Consider the following 21958-nt stretch of genomic DNA (forward strand, 5'->3'; position numbering starts at 1 on the left):
ACTGCATCGGCTAGGGAAACACACCAGGCCAAAGGGGCATCTGCACTAGGGAGAGAGACACAACTGCCAATCATAACAGAGGAATAGGGGGTTCAGAACCTGGCCAGCCTTAAGGTAGGAAAGGATAGAGTTCAGTACCTGAGGGTCATGACCTGATCATTCACATGGGAGGAAAGGAGACAGTTCAGTACCTGAGGGCTATGACCTGATCAATCATAAAGGGTGGAAAGGATGGGGTTCAGTACCATCAGCTCATGACCCGATCAGTTGTAAGATAGGAAAGGATACAGGGTCATGACCAGGCATAAGGAAGGAAGGAAGGGGGGTGGCTAGCTGGTACCTGAGGGTCGTGACCTGGCCAGTTGTAAGCACGGGGCTCAGTACCTGAGGGTCATGATGTGACCGTTGGCGCAGAAACAGGCCAAACAGACACTGTTGCAGACGGACACGACGTCGGCGCGCAGGACGAAGGACGACTCGGTGATGTTGTGGACGAAGAGGCACGTCTGGGCAGGCATGAGGAAGACCTTGGCCTGCCTCTCGGAGCACACCACGGCCAGGTGGCCGTCTCCGGCCGCTTCCTGGGACGAGGAGGGGGAGAAGTTGACCAGCTTGCGCCGGCGGAGGCGGTCGGGGTCCTCGGAGGCATGAGGGTCCCGCCACACCTCGTAAGGGCTGGGGATCAGAGCGCCTCCACAGGTCAGAGACCCAAACCGAAGGACAGAGCCCTTCAGCATCAGCACTGTGGCTGTTTAACAAGGAAAGCAGAGAGGAGAGAGAAGAGGAGACAGGCCACAGATGTTGCATCAGTCCAAAGTCATACTCCAGGATCAAACACCATACACTTGCTTTTGTGACATGCTGTGGTGGTCCTGTGTCATTGTTAGATGTCACAATTGTGGCGGCAGTATAGCATAATGGTTAAGGAGCAAGACCTGTAACTTAAAGATTCGATTCCCTGCTGAGGCACTGCTGCTGTACCCCGAGCAAGGCACTTAACCCACAATTGCCTCAGTAAATATCCACCTAGACAACATTGTAAAAAACTGTAAGACACTCTGGATAAGATGCCAATGAGGTAATGCAATGCGGTTCTCAGCTCACCGCAGGGCGACACCGTCACGGGCTCATCCAGCCGGTCCTCCTCGTCGGTGGGCACGGAGAGGGCGATGACGAGCGCTGCCCCGAGGCTGGTGCCCACCCACAGGCAGGGCGAGGGGAGGGCGTCCGTCTTGCGGCCGTAGGACTCCATGAACTGCAGCGTGGTGACGGCCTCCTTGGTCTCGCGGTCGATGCTGGAGACGCTGGAGCTCCGCGAGCGGCTGAAGGAGTTCTCCCGGCTCTCTGCGGGAGCCCGCCGGGGCGGGGCGGGGCAAGAGAGGGTGGGGAAAACAGACCGGAGTCAGCACCTGTCAATCCCGTGAGGTCACACGCTCCTCCATAGTCAATCCACACCAGGAAGCGGAGACAGCTCAGACCGAAATGAACTGGATGGAAACAGAAGCGTCTGGGAGAAAGTTTGACTGCACCAAACAACACTGAAGAAAGACACCAGTCACACGTTCATTACAGCTTTGACCCTTATGTACCCCTTATCTTAACCTACTGGGAACAACACACGCATGCACATACAGACGCACACCCTCACAGCTTTACGTACTCTGTCATATGTCATATGTCCATATGCTACATGTGTCACAAACAGAAGGAACCTCCCAGGCCAGTTCATTAACTTCCATAGCGCCCATAGTCAGGTTATGTGATGGGTATCTGTGCCCATGCAAATCTGTGCTTCCACAGAGCTGGAGGCCAAACCAATGACAGCTAGAGCCTGGTGTGATTGACACCATTGTGGTTATGTACGGTGCTTTCCTTAAAGCCGAATGTCAAAGCCTTAAACCCTTCCAGAATGCCACCCTTACATCATACTCATGTCTCAGAGGATACGTGTAACGCTGGGACAGGCATCTGCTCTGCTGAGGTGAGGATGGCATGGCAATGAATCTTGCAGCCCTCTTGAGTGACTGTCTAGACCTCAAACGACAATTCTGTGGGTGGTGTATTTTTTCTCCGAATACTGAACAAGTAAAACGTACAAAACGCTGAACATTGTGTGAAAAAACTACAAAATCATGCAGACACCTAAGTACAGACTCTGCAGACCTGCTGTGGACACACACACACACACACACACACATTGCTCTAGTACGGCCACGCAATATGGTGCAGTGAAATATACAACATGTAATTTTTCAGTTTGACTCAGCCAAAGGTCGCAACCTGTCAACACTGGACAAGGACAAGGAGCCGGACTTCAGCAGACGAGGATGACCAAACAAGCTGTGAGCCACGGGATAGAGCCGCTCCTGGCAACGCCCTTACCTCTCTCGCTCCAGGAGTAGACGGTGGTGTGGTGCTCATCGTGAGAGTACATACTGACTCCGTGTAGTTGTTGAAGCATTGCCCTCCTGGAAGCATAACCTATTCACACCCCCAACCCCAGAGACAGACAGGTAGGCAGTACCAAACGATCACAGAGAGGGGAGAGAGAAAATATAGCTGAGCTGCGAAAGAAGAGTAAGACAGCTATACTCCATTGGCTGGGTTATACACAATGGGTCTATGGCTATTCCTTCCACTCTAAGACAGGGATGGCTTTTCGCACATTAAGTCAAACTACTGGACTTCCAGCCACGTGGGTAAGACTGAATCAATATCACCAGAAACAGACTACCCAACAGCTAGGATACCATGTTAACAATCACAATAAATTCTAAAAACTGCAACCAGTTACACAGATAGAAAATCTTCGGCTTCAGAAAAAGATTATGAATCACCAAATGCATACAAACTTTTTTTTTTCCAAGTATAACTTCAGTCATTTGTTTCAGATGAAAAACTGAGGGGTGTAACATTTATTTAGCTTATATTGGCAGGCATTCTAATTTGGTTGATTGATAAATGAGGTATTAGTATCCCCAGGCAAAGCAATCACGGCCTTACTAGTCCATCTTGGTTACGACGTGTAAACATTGGAGAAACATAATTGCTTTTTTTTGTTGTGTTTTCTGACTTGAGCTGAAGGGCTTCAATGTGACAGGACACTTGCGGGTGTCACTTCAGTGTGTGTGTGCTTGATGGGGCCCGTGGGGTGTTTGATAATGAAAGTCACGCACAGCGGCGTCCTGACAGGACACAAAGACCCTGGGGGGGGGGGGGGTGGCAGGGTTGGGGGGGGGGGGGGTATGGGTAAGGGGTGGTGGGGGCATTGGGACAGGGACAGGGGGGGGCAGTGGAGGGCAATGCTTCAGCAACATACACACAGACACGAGTGAGGAGACGAGGACGAAAGCCACATACAGAGCCTGCTAAAATGACCACCTATGCTCAGATGATCGGATTACCTGATTAACAAAAAGAAACCTAAAAAACAGCAATAACCCTAACGACTCAATAACGACTCGAACACTTCTCTGTGCGCAACCCAATCTGCATCTTCCCGAACGTTTCCCAGCGGATCGAGCATCCGCGATGCCTACGCCGCGGGCCTCTGCACGCACACCTGGGAGAGGCTGTTTACACGGGTTTGTGTCATTTGCCCTTTTTTCGCTTCCGCCGCGTTTCCTGTTGCGTGTCTCGGGACACGCGATCCACTCCCCTTGCTCTTAATTGACCTTTAATTATCGTGGTGAACCCGCTGTGGCTCAGTGCAGCGTTTCAATAATTCAGCTTTGCCAGCAGAACTGTCATTGCTGATTGTTGGGGGGGGGGGCAGGGGTGGGGGGTTCGGGGGGATCTTGTCAAAAGTCACCAACAACCCCCTGACAGAACAGGACCAGCCACAGCTCACCAGGCAGGTTTGGGACATCAAGGACAGCTGATGGAAGTCGATGAAGCTTTTCAAAAGGGCAGGTTTTGGAGATAGCATGTCAAAGCAGTCAGGGTATCAAACTTAACACCAGCGAGTAAATTCTGTGTTTCTAGTCTTGTCCGCCACAGTAAGGCACTTACCACGAGTTGTTTCAGTAAATATTCAACTGCATAAGTGGATAATGTGTGCAATGTACACACAGTAATTCACCCTAGATGAGGTCATTGTAATAAGAAATGATATAATGTAATCTAATGCAACATCTTCCATAATTGCTTACCCTGGCTGTGTCACTGTAATAGATATGTGGTGAGCTTTCTGGAGATAACAGCTGCGGGGGGTTTTCTGTGTCAGTGCAGGTTTAGATGGGCTGACCCCTCCGGAAAGTGGCATGCATATGCAATTTGCTGTTATCTGCTAGCATTAAATAGCTCATTAAAGGTCATCAAGATAATGATGCTCGACATTCTAAAAAGTCCTGTTTGTTCTGCTTTTAAGTTTTAAGGGCTGTTGCTGATTTGAACTATTCAAAAAATCCCCCTTTTTTTTAACAGATGTGAAATTTATGAGTAAGCCCAGACTGAACAAATGGCCTCTCCAATCTCTCTGACACGAAAATGGATAACCCTGGGGCATTTATTAAAATTCAAATACAGGAACATCCAGGACATATTTCAGAGGAAGGTTTGGGAAAAAAAGAAAAGAAAATGCTTAAAGTCTACATGAAGGAATGGAGGTTCTGTAATCATAAATTTTCCATGCAGCAATGAAAGGAATGGCTTCTTCATTAAGGAGTGATAATAGCCGATAATAGAAAATATCTTTATATGAGACCATGCCTCTCTTCATGGTCTGCACCTCTGTGTACACGTGTGTATCACCGGCTGTTTTTTGAGATTTTCATAGCTTACAGTGATGATCAATCCTCACTGGAGTGTCAACGTGTCAAACAACATCCGAAAGGACCAGCTGAAGGTGCGAGGCCTTGATTTTGACTCACAAAAAAAAACAAAAACATCAGAGTTACTTTTTCCCCCTTCACAATCACAGTCTGGCGACTTCTGCAATCACCACAAACAATGAACAAACATTGTATTTGTCCTGAAAGGAAAACACCTGCATTTATTCATTAGTCAAAATTAAGTTAATGTTGATTGGGCACAACAACGTAATCAGCTGTTGACTAATTTAAGAAATGGACCTGGATGAGTCATAGATTAATTGGCCTATAGGCGACAGGCCATGTGACCAGTGAGCTTCCTGTGCGAGCGGGTTTAAGGTACAGCCAGCAGCGATATGTCCTTGTCGCACAGCAGGGCCTCAGCCATGAGAAGGCCTCTGCCTTGGCTCCCTCTTTACCAGCTGTCTGGAGCATCCCCATTGCTAATGGCGAAGGCAACGAAGGAGTGTCAGAATCCCATAGAATGCCTGGTAATGGAAGGCATGGCCCGGAGCTGATCTGGGGTCTACCGCAGACCAGGCAGTGTAATTGAGCCATCTGACTGCAGCGAAGGGATACGGATGCCCATCTCCCTGAGGAGATTACGACACCCTGATTGCGTGAGAAAGAACTGGAGGAAGGGGGTTGGGGGGGGGTTAATATCTTCTCAGATCTCTGACAGGTATTCAGGATGCAACAGGCAAGGCGCAATAGAGAGCTCTGTGATTGAGACTGCAGAGAGATATCCAGGGGCTTAAATGTCTTACAAAGCTTAAACAAAAGGAAGAATAAATCTGTAGGTGCGGCTGAATTTGGCATGTCCTTAAAGCCTTTCACAGTTTTACTACCACAAAGACACCAAATAAATGTGAAAGGATCAATCCAGGACTTCTTAAAATCCACTGTTGCTGCTCAAGATTCCATTTCACAAAAAAATGTACTTGGATATGAACGATAGGACACCGTGCCTCACTTAAACAAACACCCCGGAAATCCTTTTTAAAATAAAGCACACGCAATGGGACGTGGGAGTTAATGGTCCAATAAGCTGGCTCACTGAACAGGTTGAACTGGTGATCAGTAAATCAATTAACACACCGCATATCTGTGTGGACCCCTCTCCACTTCCCTCCTGTGTTAAAAGCTCATTAACAATCTTGCTGAGTGCTCTGCGCTAATGCCCACTCTGACTAGGTGTTTAATCTTGTCATTGTCTTAAGTGAATCCACCCCAGAGAATGTGTTTTTATGGAGTCTATATCCTTGGGATTCGAAATGCAGTTATGTTCTGCCCATGCCGGCAAATTCAGCATCCTTTAGTCTGGAGTAAATCACTTACAGCTGAGAGGTGTAAAGACGAGGTCCTGACTTCCAGCAGTCATTAAATCTCATGGTACAACATCACCTTTTAATGACTTACATTAAGAGATAAGACTTATAGTGTGTTGCTATAGAGTACATGCCACTCAGCATGTAATTATAGATGACCAAAACTTATCTATTAGGGGTAAAAGGGGTACTGAGGGGTATAACTTTTTTAAAATATAGCAATTCTAGTACAGTCCCTGTGTGCTATAACACACAGGAGGATGGCTTTCCCACTTGTAAATAGCAAGTGAGAGTCTATGGACCATTGAAATGCTGTGCTCCCATGTGCTATCAATCACTCTTTTGTTTAAGCCAATCAAAGTCCCGCACTGAAATTAAACACTTTGTCAGGGTATCAAATTCAGAGGAGAAAAAGGAAAATGCAGGAAGTCAGCCAATGACAAGCATAAAAGGCATAAGCCTCATGTATCCAACCACACTTCTTGATTGTAACAACAAGCTAATCAGCTATGGCAGCTACAACAGAATAAAGACCAGATGCCATTGGCATCTATGATTGTAGTTTATCAATTGAGCTATGCTATGGACACAGTTGTCCCTGATTAAAGAGATGACCATGACTGCAAGCAAGAGGTCTGACCATGTTCCACAGGGAGTGGCGTTTCATTCAGAGAGACAGACGGATAAGCACACGAACACAACTGCTTGTGTGAGCACAACACATTGTCAGCAGAACATCCAGGTGAACCTACAAAGGGAGAGGGGGGAAGAAAGGTGAAACAACAAGAAGAGGAGTAGCACAGGTACAGACATGCCCCTCTGTCTCCTGGGAGACGAGGCCAAGGACAGGCTGGGGGGGAGGGGGTCACACATAGCGGGAGTGCTGTACTGTGAGACGGTGTGACATCACAGCAGTGTCACCGGTTTCGGTGTGAGAACAGGGGGTCACGTGAGCATATGAGTATGGCACAGCTGATGTGTTTTTAATGCGATAAAGCAGCGTTTCCCAAACCTCTCCTGGAGGACCCCTTGTCCTGCATGTTTTAGGTCTCTCCCTGCTCCAACACAGCTGATTTAAATGATCAGTTTGTTGTTGAGCAGCTTCAGGAGTTCATAACGAGTTGATCATTTGAATCAGCTGTGTTGGAGCAGGGAGAGATCTAAAACATGCAGGACAAGGGGCCCTCCAGGAGAAGTTTGGGAAACGCTGCAATAAAGCATGGACTGATTTTACCATTCCTTGTTCCCCAGCCTGGAGAAAGTTCCTCCAAGTTCTTTGCATCAAAAAATGCACCAAATTGCAAAATACATTGTGGCTTAAACCAGACATCTATTTGTACCGTGCGTTAGAATAATCATTTTTCTGAAGACTGAGAATTTTTCCTCTTCTTTTTTGTTCAATTGACATAATTGCCTATGAGCTCAATGCATGAAACAATATGAAATCAAATGAATGAGCTGAAATAAAGCTAGGCTGCTTTTGTATAATGCTGGGCCTGATACACAATTCAGGTCCATGTCTGCTACATCAGTGGCAATCCAAACATGAAAGGGATTAAAATCAAAAAAGCACTAGAGTTCCTGTGATCCTGAGTCTGACGCATAAAAACAGCAATCATCTACACAGGCTTGTTGGCCTTTCACAGATCTTTTCTTATTCTTTTTCTTGTCCTGCTCATTTTTGGGGTGCAGATTTTCAGCCTAGAGAGATCACAGAAACTCTGTTTTGTTTTTTTTTTTTGTCTTTATCCTCATTGTTACTGAGGACAGGAAGAGTAAAAACTGGTGATTGAAGAGCCTCACATCCTCTTTCATGGCAGCAGGAAAACTAAAAAGCAATTCTTATTTACCAAGTCCACTGCCAATTTAAAATCACCAATTTTTACCCTTCTGAAAAATAAAAGAAAACCCCACAAACAACCTCCCCCACCCACTGGTAACCCCCCCTCCCCACTCCCATTTCCCAGCATGCAGTGGGGTTAATGACGGGGACGTACACAAGCACACACCTTCCGTGTGGGAAACAGGCAAATTGATCTCCATGCAGGCAGCAGACTGGGCCTTTCGGAAGGGCGGTCGGCCGGGCCCCCGCCGGCTCAGTCTGGGCCCCTCAGGACCGGGGACGCGTGGTTTCCCAGCAACACAGGGCTGGGAGGTGGGGCTAGTGCAATGTCCATTTACGTGATCTGCAATGACGGCACAGCATTATCAAAAAAAAAAAAAAAAAAAGGAAAACTGAACCAAATAAATCAGCAAAAAGATCTAAAAGTGGAGATGACAGGAAGAGAGAAGGGAAAGGAGAAAAAGCCAGTCAGAACAAAGGCGAAGGCCTCTTTCAGAAGACATACCAAATGCGAAAATGAAGAAATAATAAATGGATGCGTGGAGCAGGTGAGGGAAGATGAAGAAGAAGAGACATCCTCTGTTCTGCAGGATCGCTGGACAGGCAAAGGGTGGGGTGCGCTGGACCCCCCTTAATAACAAACTCATTTACACCCAGAGAAAGGCGCATTTTCAGACCAAAAAAATAAATAAAATTCATCCAGTGATTTCTACTCACTTTCTTCTAGTGGAATGTGAACACTTTGAATATTTTATCTTGGAACAGCACAAATCATCATCAGCCAAAGTGTTTAGGGGGTCCAGAACTTCAAATAAAGATGAAAAACCTTCACTTCCTTTGGAATTCTTATTTAAGTCGATATTTTAATACAGTCTGGCAGAGGAATAAAGTCTGTAAAACAGCGCATGTCAGTCATAATAGGTTCTCAAAGGAAGTCTCGATTGCTTCTGCAGTGCTTGTGTTTGTATGTGCGTGAATCAGCGTGCATGCATGTGCATTGTGCACGTGTGTATGTGTGTGCGTGCATTTGTGCGTGCATGTGCATATGTGTGTGCAGTGTGAGCATTTGTGCTTGTATTTCTTCCTGTTCCATATGCTAAGTACATTCACCTCACACAACTCCTAGGTTTAGCTCTACTTGTGCTAATATGTTGGAGCAGATTTTTTTTTAGAGAATTTTCCTCTCTTTCCACTCATTACAAAAAAAAAAGAAGAACAGCACTGGCTCTGCCAAGCAAACGGTAATTATGCTGCCCCTGCAGGCTGTCTGGAGGTCTTCTCTCTTTTATCTGTTTACAAAGGGTAACAGGACCATAAGGACAAATCATTGTTAGTTCATTCCACTCTCAGGCAGGGTGCCTAACTAGACGTGCGAATTCTGCCTGGGGAGGAGTCAGTGAGGGTGAATCAGAGGATAAGAGACTCGTAGGTTTGGCCCAGTGTCTCTCTGTGTCTCTGGCCCATAGTTCATGTGGCTTCTACCACTACGAGACACACTGGGGTGAAGGAACAGAGTACAGTGCAGTACAGTACAGTACTGGAGCATCTTGTAGCATACTGAATTTTCTTGACTGCAAGTAAGGGGTTTGGCTAATCATGACAATGCCACGATTCAAAGAAATCTGAGCCTTTCCCCCTCTATGCTCACACGTCTTTCTGGGGGATAAAATGCAGCCATCCAATGTCACACTCTCTCAAAGTAACCTCTTCAAAGAAAAGTCACATTTACAGGCTCGAGAATCATTTGCCTTTTTATCACGTTAGCAGCGAGGATATAAACCAACAAAACCCTTATAGAAATAATAATAACAGCAATAAGAAGAGAAGGGGCTATGCATGTTGTGAATACGAATAGCAAATACTGCAGCAGTCCACTCTGACTGTGCTTGACAGAGAGGTCAGTGGTAAACTCCTTTAGAGTTTTTGCGAACAAAAACTTTCTCTAGCGCTCCACAGGGAAACAAACACCAAAAATATCACCCAAAAGGCTAGAGGGCATATTCATGGGTATACATAGCAATGCACCTGCAGATTTCAAAGCGTTGTCTCAATGCAGTGCTCTCCCAGAGCCGTCCCAGATGCGAACAGCAGAACGTGTTATGCATAACAAAGAAAACGCTCAAGTCCCACCTTCAAGGTTTTGGCTGTATTATTTACACCATACCATACAGGTCATTAGCCCTGAACACCTAGCGCTTTTGGAAAAAAAAAAAAAAAAAAAGAATAAAACGCATCAATGTGCACCTCTACTGGGCCAATAAGAGGATCGGAGATTACATTACCCCTTGGTCCAAAGCTCTAAAATATGAAAGGCAAGGGCCAATTTATGATGACTGGGGCTTGGCTCACAGAGAGCATTTTATATCTGCGCGCCTCTTGGATGTGTCCTCTCGGTGCGTTCACCGTGACAGGAGGACACTATTTTCGGCAGGTTCGTGACGATCAGCTCCCAACCAGCAAAGCCGTCGCAACAGGGACACAAAGGAGCGAGCCCAGGGTATGAAATGTGGAGCAGCACATCAGCGGGTTCCGTGCGCAGCGGCCTCCTGTATGGCTTGGATAACGGAAGGAGTACGACGCAGCACAGACCTGATAACAGCGTTCATTTGCACACTGCGTGCTTCACATAAAGGCGCCCCTTACTGTGTATTAGGAGCGAGACAATAAAAAAAATCAAATGGATGCATTTAAAAAAACATGTCCAGACCTGTTTGTCATTTGCACACAGATGCGCTGTGCACACACTCTCTATCTCCCTCTCTCTATCTCTCTCTCTCTCTCTATCTCTGACACACACACACACTCACATACACTCACGCACAATGTGTTAGACTGGAAGACATTTCCTCTTATGTTACTGCTGGGTAAACAAAACAAAAACAAATAAAAAAAAAAAATTGATTTCAGGAATCATTTCCATTCTCTGTAAATCCCACAGTTCCAGGTGAATTTTGAACCGTTTCCCTGATATGAAAACAGAGGCATGTACAGTAACTCTCATCACCTACGCACTCTTACATACAACCTGTCAAAAAAATATACACACTGTCATTGCTGTATATTTCACAAAAAAAGGGACTGACTCATACATTCATATTTCCAGTAACAGTTTTGAACCAAGTACAACAATTGTAAAAGACACAGCTGAATTATGGCAGAGAGTCAGAGAGAGGAAAGGGAGGAGTCAAGCACAGTAATGCAATGGGAGAGCAGACGTGTCTCTGCTGAAGGCGAATGGTCCGCTCACGATGGGGGTGGGGCTGTCTGACAGTATCTGTGACCGCTGATTATGGGCATGAGATACGAGCGACCTTTGGAAACACTTGCAAAATGTACAATAAGCAAATTTGTAAAAATTCTCAAACAAAAAAAAAAGAATTAGGTAAAAAAGAGCAAAATTAAAATGTCACGGAAGAGGGAGGCCAACAGACTCGAATGGAGTACTCCAAGCAGAGTGGCGTATTGAGACTGAGAGAGAACTGAGATGTCTTTGCTGTATAATATTGAGAACAAAAAAATATAATAATAATAAAAATAAACATCTGTCATCGGATAACAGGACAGAGTGAAAATGAAGTCAAATAAAATGAAAAGCTGTTGGCTTTCGCCTACCGTACCAAGATCAGTCTTAAGATCTGTTGGCAGACTTAGCTTTCTGCCGGGTCCCCTAACTGAAACAACAGAAACAGGAAAGAAAGTGCCCATTAATTGTTAAAAAAAAAAAAAAAAAAAAACAGAACTGAATCGAAAACGTGCAGTGCAGTAAAAAACAATCAAATGAAAAAAAGAATAAATATAAAGCCAAAAAAATGTTAAATAAGTAACCATATCAATAAAAAGCGTGCAAAAAAGTGTGCACATATGACATGAAAGGAAGGCCATTCCGACCACATGCTCAGACTCATTCAACAAGCGACGACCTCCTGGTGAACGGGTGGCCCCCCTGCCCCCCCGATGAACTGGTTACCCTTGGTGAAACGGCCAGCATCAAACAGCAGAGAGTGTGGCTTCATGTTCACTGCATATTCTCACAGATGTGTCAATGCTTTGACAATACACAGCATTCCACCAGTTTGCTCTCTGCTCTCGGGACTGTTACATCCCTGGTGCTGACTGTTCAATTTAGTTTACCCTCTATTATTTATACATAGTGTTATTTCTGTCTCTGATGAAAATCGGACCTGATAGCCAGAAGGCCCTGAGGCCGAGGATGGGGGAGGGAATGGGGGGTTAGATGATAATTCATAGCCCCAGTAAGTGCAGACACAAAAGTAAAACACAAAAATAAGATGGAAAAAAGTTCAAAACAAAACATTTTGCAAGCATTTTGCAGTACGCACAAACTGCAAAGGTTAATCAAATGCTGAAGATGATCCTTTTTATTCTTCTTGCAGATGCATCACAAAGAATACAATGAGATCCTTGCTGTGCTGGAATAAAATACGTATATATAAAACATGCTATATACGTTGCAGCTGATTTTAAATGTACAGTGCAGAGTTAAGAGTGTACTGACCACGTTCCAGTTCGCCGTCACATGTAAAGAACACGCTCACATCCCACTCATACTGACTAACAGGGTATGGGTGCTCTGTGTCGGCATTTCTCTCTGTTTTTGTATAACTATGGGTGTGACAAAGGCCCAAGCAGACCCTGTTTTGGAGTTTGCCTCTCATTGAAGTTGACCTATTGAGATTCCAACCACTGTCAATCAAAAGCCAGCTTGATTACAGCAACCCATTCATGACTCATCCACTTTGAGATTTGTTAATAGAGTAGAGTGGGCTGCTATTAGTCTTCAGCTCAGCTAGGATACAATGTAGATGGCAATTCCTGGACCCCGTGCTCTTGATTTAAGGCGGTTATTGATTTCAGGCTAAGATACACCAGCTTAGTGATTAGGAGAGTGATGCATTAGCTAAACGTGTCAAGGCTGTTTGTAATTGCTGAACATGATTGACTTTAAAAAATAGGAAGTGTTGACAGTTTCAGTGAAGACACCTTCTTGCGGATGAAAAAAATCTCAAAATGGAAAATAAGTCCATTTTTATTAGGCAATAGGCAATTGATTTTTTTTTCTCTCAAACTTTGATGTTCCTCACCAAAAGGGTTCTATTACAGGTTACATAATATATGGTTCCGATCCTATTACATTTTCGTCAGTCCAAAATAAGTTTTGTAAGAGGCGTGATAATATTTCAGAATTGGCCCAGAGCCAGGCCTAGATGCTCTCAAATAAATGTAATACAAGTCAGCTTCAGTTTTTGTAAACAGCCTTGTTGATAATCCAAAACTAAATGAGGTTCACCTACTCAGAAATTAAAATCCCCACACTAGTTACAAGGAAATTGCAATTCCATACATAGGTAATTGAATTCTGGACTGATAAGGCTTGCATTTACGGTGAAACCCATTGGATTATAGCCACTGTTAATGAGGGGAGCTGTGGCTGTACACCTGCTGAGCAGATGCTGTTGGATTCAATGGCTGCAAGAAGGCTTATGAATAATAAGCTATTGGGGGAGCATGAAACAGTGAGGCCCTATCTCCTAGCACTGGTCAAAACCCTGTAGCCAGGAGGGTTGTGGGGACAAATATCTCTAGGTGCGTTCACTTCCACTACACTGAATCACTTTCCTTAGTTCTCTATTAATGATTAAGCAGTGGTAATTCAAATACTATCGGATGTGTTTTTTTTTATGAGAATTTTTTTTATTCATTGGCGTTACTGAAGTTGTATGATATTACAGTCTTCTGAAGCAGCCAATGAGGCAAAAGAAACAATGAGTGCACTCACACCCCAGATGAATCCAATGGCAAATATTTACTCTGAGCTCAGAAAATGCAGGGCTAGGCAAACCAAACCAGCCAAAGACTACACAGCACACACTGTGGCGATTAAAAATGAATGGGGTGAGAGCAGCTCTGATGAGAAAAAAGCCATTGTACCGTACAATGACAGGAGGCGAGCGAGAAACTCCCTCCTTTTAAAAGACGGAGTGCATGGGTAAATAAATCACGAACAGCAAGTCACAGAAACGGCACCTCCCATGCCGCACCACTCCCCAGAACGTTCCTGCAACGTTCCCGCAATACATGGAAGGTTGCCACGATGGTGGCGACGTTGCAGCAGCGTCGAGCAGTGGCGTGGGACCCATCCCTCCACACCCCCCCCCCCCCCTCGCCCTCGCCCTGGGCAGGGTGACGGCCTGGAGGGCCAGAGATGACTGCATGCACCCGAGTCCTGCCGGGAGACAGCGCCCCCCTCAGGCCAGATGACGACATCGCCCTCCACGCTTACCATTGTCCAGCAAGTAAAAGACTGGACTGTAGTGGCTGGCTTTCAGATTGGCCACGGGCTCGTGCATGGTGCGGGGGTCATTGTGAAGGGAGGTTGGGTGTAGAACTGAAATAAAAAAAGTCCGACAGAACAGCAGTGTTTCTGTGACGATCAAGGAACACAGAGGAAGAAAGTAGGAGGAAGGAAGGAAATGTTAAAGGAAGAATGACAGAAATCTAAAAGTCTCCACAGCTCAACAGGAACTCTGTAAACTTTTAAATTTCTTACCTCTGTCATACAAATTTATGTATCAAATAGTAAATACACCAAACACTGTACATGTTTTTAACAGAACCTGTTTGTTTCAATTACTTTCTAGGTAAGGAGAAGACTAGAGGCCTCTGTTAAGACTTTGCTGTTCATATTTTCTTTTCATATGATACACCTGAGACATAAAGCTAAACACTATAACTTGAGTGATTGCAATAGTTATTTTTTAGAAAGTATTATAATCTATAAAAATGTACATTTTGTACAATACTTCAGCAACTGAATGCTTCCTACTGAATTCAGAGTACAATTTTCATCTGCTTGAAGCACTTTTTTTTGCTCAGTCTTACACATACACAGTAGGACAAGTAGTCATTTTTTGGACAATCTGAAGGTATCAGAGAACCCATGAGCAGCTGCCAGCGTTTTTAACCTTCCTCTCAAACAAACGCCCTCTTGGTTTAGATGTCTTCTTTGAGTGCACACAGCAGAAATAGAAGAGAAAACCTTTAAAAGTGGCATCCATTTGTAAGCTTGAAGAACACAGTCTTGGTACAGCATTCTTACACCCAGTTTCCCATAGAGGCGTGGCCCTATAGAGCCCTTTCAGTTCACTATAGGCCCAGAGCACACCAGAATGAACAATGGTGACTAATAAAAGTGCACAGAAAGTAAAAAAAAGAAAGAAAAACATCAATAACCAAGGTAAGCCTGAAGTATTGGACCCATTCCTGGAAAATAATGAGGTAGAGAATAACTTTACCAGAGTTGTGCGGATGAGGCAGAGGAAGAGGGCAGAGTCCTGTATGCGTGTTAGAGGAGCATAGCTGCAGGTAAGCAATAACCTGCCACCTTGCTAACGAGCTCTCTGAGCAGGCTGCAATGAGTCACATGCGCGGGCCGGCGGTCGAACAGGGGAGTGTCAGCGTTCTCTAATGACCGGCGTGGCTCGTTGGAAACACGCCGGGGCCTGGAGCCCACAGAGCAGGATCCAGGCTGTGACTCTGTCTCACTCTGTCTGTTTTCCCCGGTGTGTCTGAATGTTTAACACACAGTATGAGCAGAACAGGCTGCCACTGACGGGCCTGACAAGGCGGAGACAGAGGAGCAGAAAGAGAAGGAGGCGGGAGGTGTAAGACTGGATGTGAGAGGAAGACGTCAGGAGTCAGGGGAGGAGGTAGGAGGGAGGAGGTAGGAGGTAGGGAGGCATGGGACAGAAAATAGGAGGTGGAGGTAGGAGGGATAAGGTTTGGAGGTTGGCAGGCAGAAACAAGGTAGATGGCAAGAGGCAGGAAGATATGATACTTACTGTATGCACTTTTGTACGTCGCTTTGGATAAAAGCGTCTGCTAAATAAATAAATGTAAATGTAAATATGATGCTGGGAAAGAAGGAGGTAGGAGGTATGAGGATGGGAGCTTGGTAGGTAGGAGGCAATAGGCATGGAGATTTGAGGTTGGGAGGCAGAGAGGCAGGAGGTAGGAAGCGAGTGCCAAGAGGCATGATGGTAGTGAGTCAGGGATAGTGGGAGGAGAGCACGAGTAACACGTCTCTTTGGTGGAGATGCATAAAATCGAGTGATAATGTACATCAAGAAAAAAAGGGGCAGTTAGAAAGCAAATGGCACCAAAAATAGCAGCTGGAGCAGGTCTCTGGGGTCAGGAGCGGGACAGCCTAGCGTATGGTGCATGGCGCTGAGAACAGGATGAGCTGCAAACAGCAACCCCTGCCTCATTCTGAATGAGCCCACTGGAGCCCAACCGCATCTATTATTCATGGACCTGGTTTATTCCACTTCCAATAGTGTACATCTCAAATCGCCATGAGAACCGTATTATACCATTCAACATTCACATAAAAAGGCCTCCTCCCAAGTCTCATGCTTCATTTTATCTTGTCTAAATGCTGCACAAATATATATATGTGACAGTGACTACACAAAGTCTAGCGTACTACTCATTGCTGCATTTGTGAAAAAAACGAATCACTCAATCATTTTTTTTTTTTTTTGGTGACTGCAGAATCCACAAGGAAAAGGCGGCCTTTTAGATCGGTTCTGCTTTGGTGCACTCCAGCCCTTTTCCTACTCCGTCTCCCAGCAAACACACAATGCATTTCAAATGAATCGTGCTCCGGTGACAGAGTTCGAGCGCATTCTTTCTTCCTGGTGCCGGTCAAATCGCTCCCTGCCCAGATGCAAATGAGAGCACCCCCCCCGCCCCTCATGTTCGCTGGCAAGCTGAGATCCAGGCAGCCCGCGTGCTCCGGGAGAGTCACTGAAGCACATCAAACAACGAGATAAAGTCAGCAGCCTTTCAAAGGCCGGTTTCCCTCTCCTTAATGGATCTGAATGCCTGTGACGGACTTGGGATATTACGCTTTGATGCAGAGGCCAGCCATATTGGTACCTCACAAACTGCCTCGCTGGTGCTGTGTGACTACTTTCCTCGCATTTCCACTGCACTAGCTTTACATGGAGCCACACAAATGCGTACGCACTCAGCATGGTGACTGTTTAGAGTAGAAATCAGGAAACCGACACTTTCAGAGCTAAATGCAAACCACACCTGCTTCCATTGAGTTGGCGCTTGGAACACGGCCATTGAAACGTTTGGTCTCCACGGAGATGCCACCGAAAAGCCGCTCACAAACATGTGCATTTAAAGGCAGAGCAGCAAAACAACAACAGCGCTCTCGAGGTGCACCGTGGCACGGCGGGCACGCTTGTTCATTTCACACGCAGCTGGCTCCATACAGTGCTGTTGCGTTACACCACCGAGAAGCCAAAATCAAACAGGAAACAGGCTCTGGAGCATAAAATGTCAAAGACCTGCCTTTTCCATCGAAAATGGACAGTGTCCTCACTCAGTTTCAGTCTCTCGCCTTCTCTGCTTCTGTCACAGCTACACACACAAGGTGTTGGGAAGGCCCTCCTCCATTGGGTTCAGAATCTGTTCTGAGCAGCTGACCTCTGTTGTCTTCTTTTTCTGACTGTTTCATCAGACAGCCCTTTCCATGTGCCCTCTGGGACAGGTGTCTGTGCATATTGAACTATAGGCTTTGAGACAGCGGAGTAAAGTGCCGTTTCTTACACACATTGTTTCTGTTTCATAGTCTAAAACTGGTAACCAACAAGTGAAATGACATCCACACTGGTTCATTCAAAGACCTTGGACCCTCACATGAAGAATATGGCAGCACGGCTTTGTTTACATAGTAGCCTGTCAAGACGTTCTTACTGAATCTTGCCAGCATGAACACGTGCTGACACAGTAGCAGTTTGGCCAAAACCACCATCTGAGAAATATAGAAATGTGTTTAAGGTTATTATCAAACATAAATGAATCTTTCTGTCAACTCTGCTGTATTCTCTAGTTTCCTGATAGGATTACAGTCTGCCAACTGAAGCAAACAATAACCAGCTGTTAGTGCTCAGCCCATCCGCACAGTGCAGGCTTCTCCAGCATGTCTGCATCACTTCACCCCCACCCCCATCAGGAAGGGTTAAATGACTAAACATTTGGAGTGGATCTCATCTCATTTGTCGATAACCACCCAGCTCCAGTGACGAAATCCCTGATACACAGAGCGAAGCATCTATATTTATCACCAGTCATTTGCGCAAAATGCAGTCAAAACTGTGCTTTCTTCTTTGAATGGAGCGTGGTTTTATTGAAAGCGGCTGGTAAAGACCTCCGCGGAGCAGGCTAATGATCTCAGCCTGAGGGTGCCGGCGGATGCTGCTGGGGAGTGAGGAATGTCCAGCGGGTGCCTGCCTCTGTGGGTTTCGGTTCTCCCAGCACGCTCCCATTGTGGCCGTGGCTCCAGCCATTGCTCTCCCTCCCACCTCTCTCTCTGCCCAACGGGGACAGACAGACAACGTGACCTTTCAAGTCTTTGAACATGCGCCTCCCTGGTCTTTCTGAGCCAGACAATGGACCTCTCCAGGACACAGAGGGAGGGAGACTGCTCGAGCTGACCTCTTCTCTGATCTACATCTTTGTCTCTTTCTCTCTATCTCTCTCTCTTTCTCCCCCCCTCTCTCTATCTCAGTCTTCCTCTCTCTCTTTCGAAAGTATATTCTCCTACCACAATCCATGGGACCCCCTCATCTGATTTCAGGACAATTGGTATGACTACAGGTGTTACTGCACTTAATTTAAGCGAATAACATCAGAGCAGCCAGAACACCATAACAGCTTTGGTATTCAACTGGAATGCACAATCAGGACAAGACCAAGACTGCCCTCTTCAATAATGGAGCTCAGAAATGTTTTAAAGAAGTGGAGCAGAATACCACCAGTTTTCTGCCAGAAATGAATAGGCAATCTACTCTGATGCAAGTGGGAATCAAGGCCAAAGGCAGGCCAACATGCTATAAGTTTTGTGGCATAGAGGCATGTTTTATTCATAACTACTTGTGCCCCATGACTTTTGGTAGGACAGTGTACTATAATTCATGGATAGTAGTCTCTCTGCTCTCTCTGCTTCAGGAGGCAGAGGTTGAGGCCTTGCTACTTTTTAATTGGAGCAGGCTAAAGGCTGCTGGACTGAGGAAAGAAACTACTCTGACATCGTTAGTTTTAAGGCTGATTCATGTATCAAGGTTAATTGCAGTGCAGTGACTGTTGCAGATTAATAGGTACACTAATATATTCTGTAATATGAACATAGATAGGCTAAATGAATTATATGGCTATCTTGATTTTAGAAATCTTCCTCCCCAAGTAACATTAAATGAAACATTAAAGGCTTAGTCAAACAATTGAAAAGCTATACCAGTCATAAAATGTCAGCCTGTCATCCATAAAATGTGAATTCCTGTTCCATCTGATAAATTCATCTGATAACACAAAAAACGCTGCAAATTCTGACCCATATTACAAAAGAGCGCACACTGCTAAAGCTGCTTGCTGCTATGCGTTGCTTTGAGTTAATGCTCAAAAAATAATGCTGAGGGCCTCCGAGTCATGTTGGCATTGCCATTTTCACATGTTGCTGTTAAAATGTGAAAATTGAGAAATTTGTGAATCCTTCTCTGCTTTCCTAATGAAACTCCTGAGAGAGCTGAATACAGTATGAATCACTCAGCCTCACCCACATGCTGGCCTGGATATCACATTCCCAATTTGTTCACCAGCACTTTTAATGCAGGCAAGCTAACTGACCATCTGATCATTCTCTGGCTTATCAAGAGTGTCTTCTTTACAGTTTTTTTTTTTTTACCCTTCAAATCTTGTACACACAGAGCTCCACAGAAAATTCCTGAGTATCCTACAAGCATTATGCTGATTGGATTCAGTAATGGAAACACTGCCCCTGCATTAAAATGAGGCTGCATCATTTGAGGTAGTTATTGCACCTTCATTAATAAGCACTGGAGAGTCTCCTCTGTCTGATGGCAGGTGCCAATTGTGCTATGAGGGACAGTTAGCCTCCACTGCTCAAAATCTGATCTCCAATCTTCTGGTTAAATAGAAGATGCGGTGTTCACATTGTGTAACAAATATGCTTGGAAATGAGACCTGTAGCTGAATATCCTTTAGCATGCGAATGAACCAATCGGCTTAGATGCAAGTGGCAGGTGCAGCAGGAGAACTAACACTGAGGTCACAATACCTGAGGTGGGAGATCTGCTCCGCTCCAAATCCAAGGTCACCTGGTTGTCGGAGAGTTCCGTAAGGCCTGATGCAGCCAATCAGCAGAGAGATGTGCACCAGAAAAGCCAATGTACAGGGAGGGAGAGGGAGGAAGGAAAAATTTGCAAGTTTAGTTTGGTTTTCACACACAAGTGAATGAAAAGTACATGCAGGAAACATGCCACAAACTCCACACATGTGCTGCATAACCTCTGCCAGCAGTAGGTTCCCCTGCTTCTACAGGTGTGTGTATGACTGTGTGTTCATTTTTGCCTAATCATTATTAGCTTAGCAGATTTATTTTAGCAGATTAGCAGCAACAACTGTAAATGCATTGTGAATTATCTCTTTAAATGAGTAGACATTTACTCAAGCAAGCTGGGCAAACTTAACAGTAATACAACAGTAGTGTCCCCTCAGGGTTTTGAGCCTGCAAACCTCCGGCTACTGATCAATCACCCTAATCACTGTGCTACACTGTCGTGCCAAATGCAGTGGAACAGTTGGGACATTTTGATAGTGCTGGGTACAGTGCAGTCCAAAGTTAGAGTTTAGAGCTGTATTTTTAACAGTTTTGGCATTGTGTTTAAGGTTATTTATACATTTATACAAAATTTATTTCTTACATTGAGTTATCCTCTAAAATATGTGAAAGTTGCTCCAGTTCCAGAATCTCCCTGATTTATTTACTACGATTCCACAAAACTGAGTTTTGTTGTGTCATAGTTGATAAATGATTCCTGACAGAGTTTAATACACAACATGAGATCACAGCCCAAAAACATTAATAATTTGACACTGAAAAAAGATGTAACACATAAGTGTAGAGATGTGTGAAGGTTCCATAAAATATGCTTCAATAAATGATTACACAATATTCTTAGCTTCTCCGAGCAGTCTAAAGAATAATTACTCAAGTATTAATGGAAAAAGCTGTTTTATTTATTTATTTACTTTTCTGAACTTCATAGTCCAAACCGTGAAAAATGTAACACTGCTCTCCTACCATCATTTGCTTTCAAAGGCAGTTTATCATGAATGGTGGCACACTGCCTTTGACTACAGTACATCTGCAGTACACTGCACTCGATATGCAGTGCACTAGACCACATCAAAAAGTACTTAATGGATTGGACAATTACAGAGAAAATCACTGGACTGAAACGCATGAGCTCGACTGGTTCAGGGGAACCACACTCTGACAGAACATGCCAATAGGGAGACACACTAAAAGAATGACTGAGGCATGATATTACTGGGATATTAGGTCATTAGAATTACCGTTTGCTTATTTATAACTGGCACTGATTTGAAAAAAACCAATGCTTAGCAAAGAATCCTATTTCAGATATGCTGTGCTGTTGCTTGAAATGCTGCTCCATTTTACAGCCTTGTGCGGTCAAATGTATTTTTGAGTGATTTATCATACAGTATTAATGTCTTGGTCCCAGCATTTCTTTCAGCGTGTTCTCCAGGGGGCCCCACCCCACCCATCATGCACACCATCCCTGCCCCGCCCATGTTAAGGCCACACTTACTCTGGTAGGAGGTACGGATCCTTTTCTTTGAATCTGAATAAAAGTTAGACAGGCCACGCATGCAAAAGTTGTCTGCCCAGAGACCATGCCAGTAGAAGGAGCAGCCAGATTGTCCCCAGAAATATGTGAGGAGGGGGAGGGAGAGAGAAAAGAACAAGCCGGAGTGAAAAGGACAGTGACCCCCCAAAAGAAAGCAGCACCCAGTCAGTGAGTGTCAGGGAGAGCAGACAGCAGATCCAGTCACCGTTC

At 45.1% G+C, this 21958-nt stretch overlaps 1 protein-coding gene across 9 annotated transcripts in view; it reads right to left on the minus strand.

The window, feature by feature from the left end:
* LOC118788797 (syntaxin-binding protein 5-like) overlaps window positions 1-21958 on the minus strand; it is a 131631-nt gene that overhangs the window by 3327 nt on the left and 106346 nt on the right. For 2 of the 9 annotated variants that reach the window (XM_036544884.1, XM_036544883.1), the window contains exons 19-26: window positions 21710-21781; window positions 20152-20217; window positions 14284-14388; window positions 11600-11653; window positions 8149-8325; window positions 2383-2481; window positions 1105-1344; window positions 385-748 (exon numbers count right to left, since the gene is read on the minus strand). In XM_036544884.1, the coding sequence (XP_036400777.1) occupies window positions 385-748; window positions 1105-1344; window positions 2383-2481; window positions 8149-8325; window positions 11600-11653; window positions 14284-14388; window positions 20152-20217; window positions 21710-21781 (1177 nt within the window). The remainder of the gene's footprint in view (window positions 1-384; window positions 749-1104; window positions 1345-2382; window positions 2482-8148; window positions 8326-11599; window positions 11654-14283; window positions 14389-20151; window positions 20218-21709; window positions 21782-21958) is intronic. The other 7 variants (XM_036544888.1, XM_036544886.1, XM_036544885.1 and 4 more) reach the window with 6 other exon arrangements.

Source organism: Megalops cyprinoides, chromosome 14 (assembly GCF_013368585.1).
Source record: "Megalops cyprinoides isolate fMegCyp1 chromosome 14, fMegCyp1.pri, whole genome shotgun sequence".
NCBI classification, from domain to species: Eukaryota; Metazoa; Chordata; class Actinopteri; order Elopiformes; family Megalopidae; genus Megalops; species Megalops cyprinoides.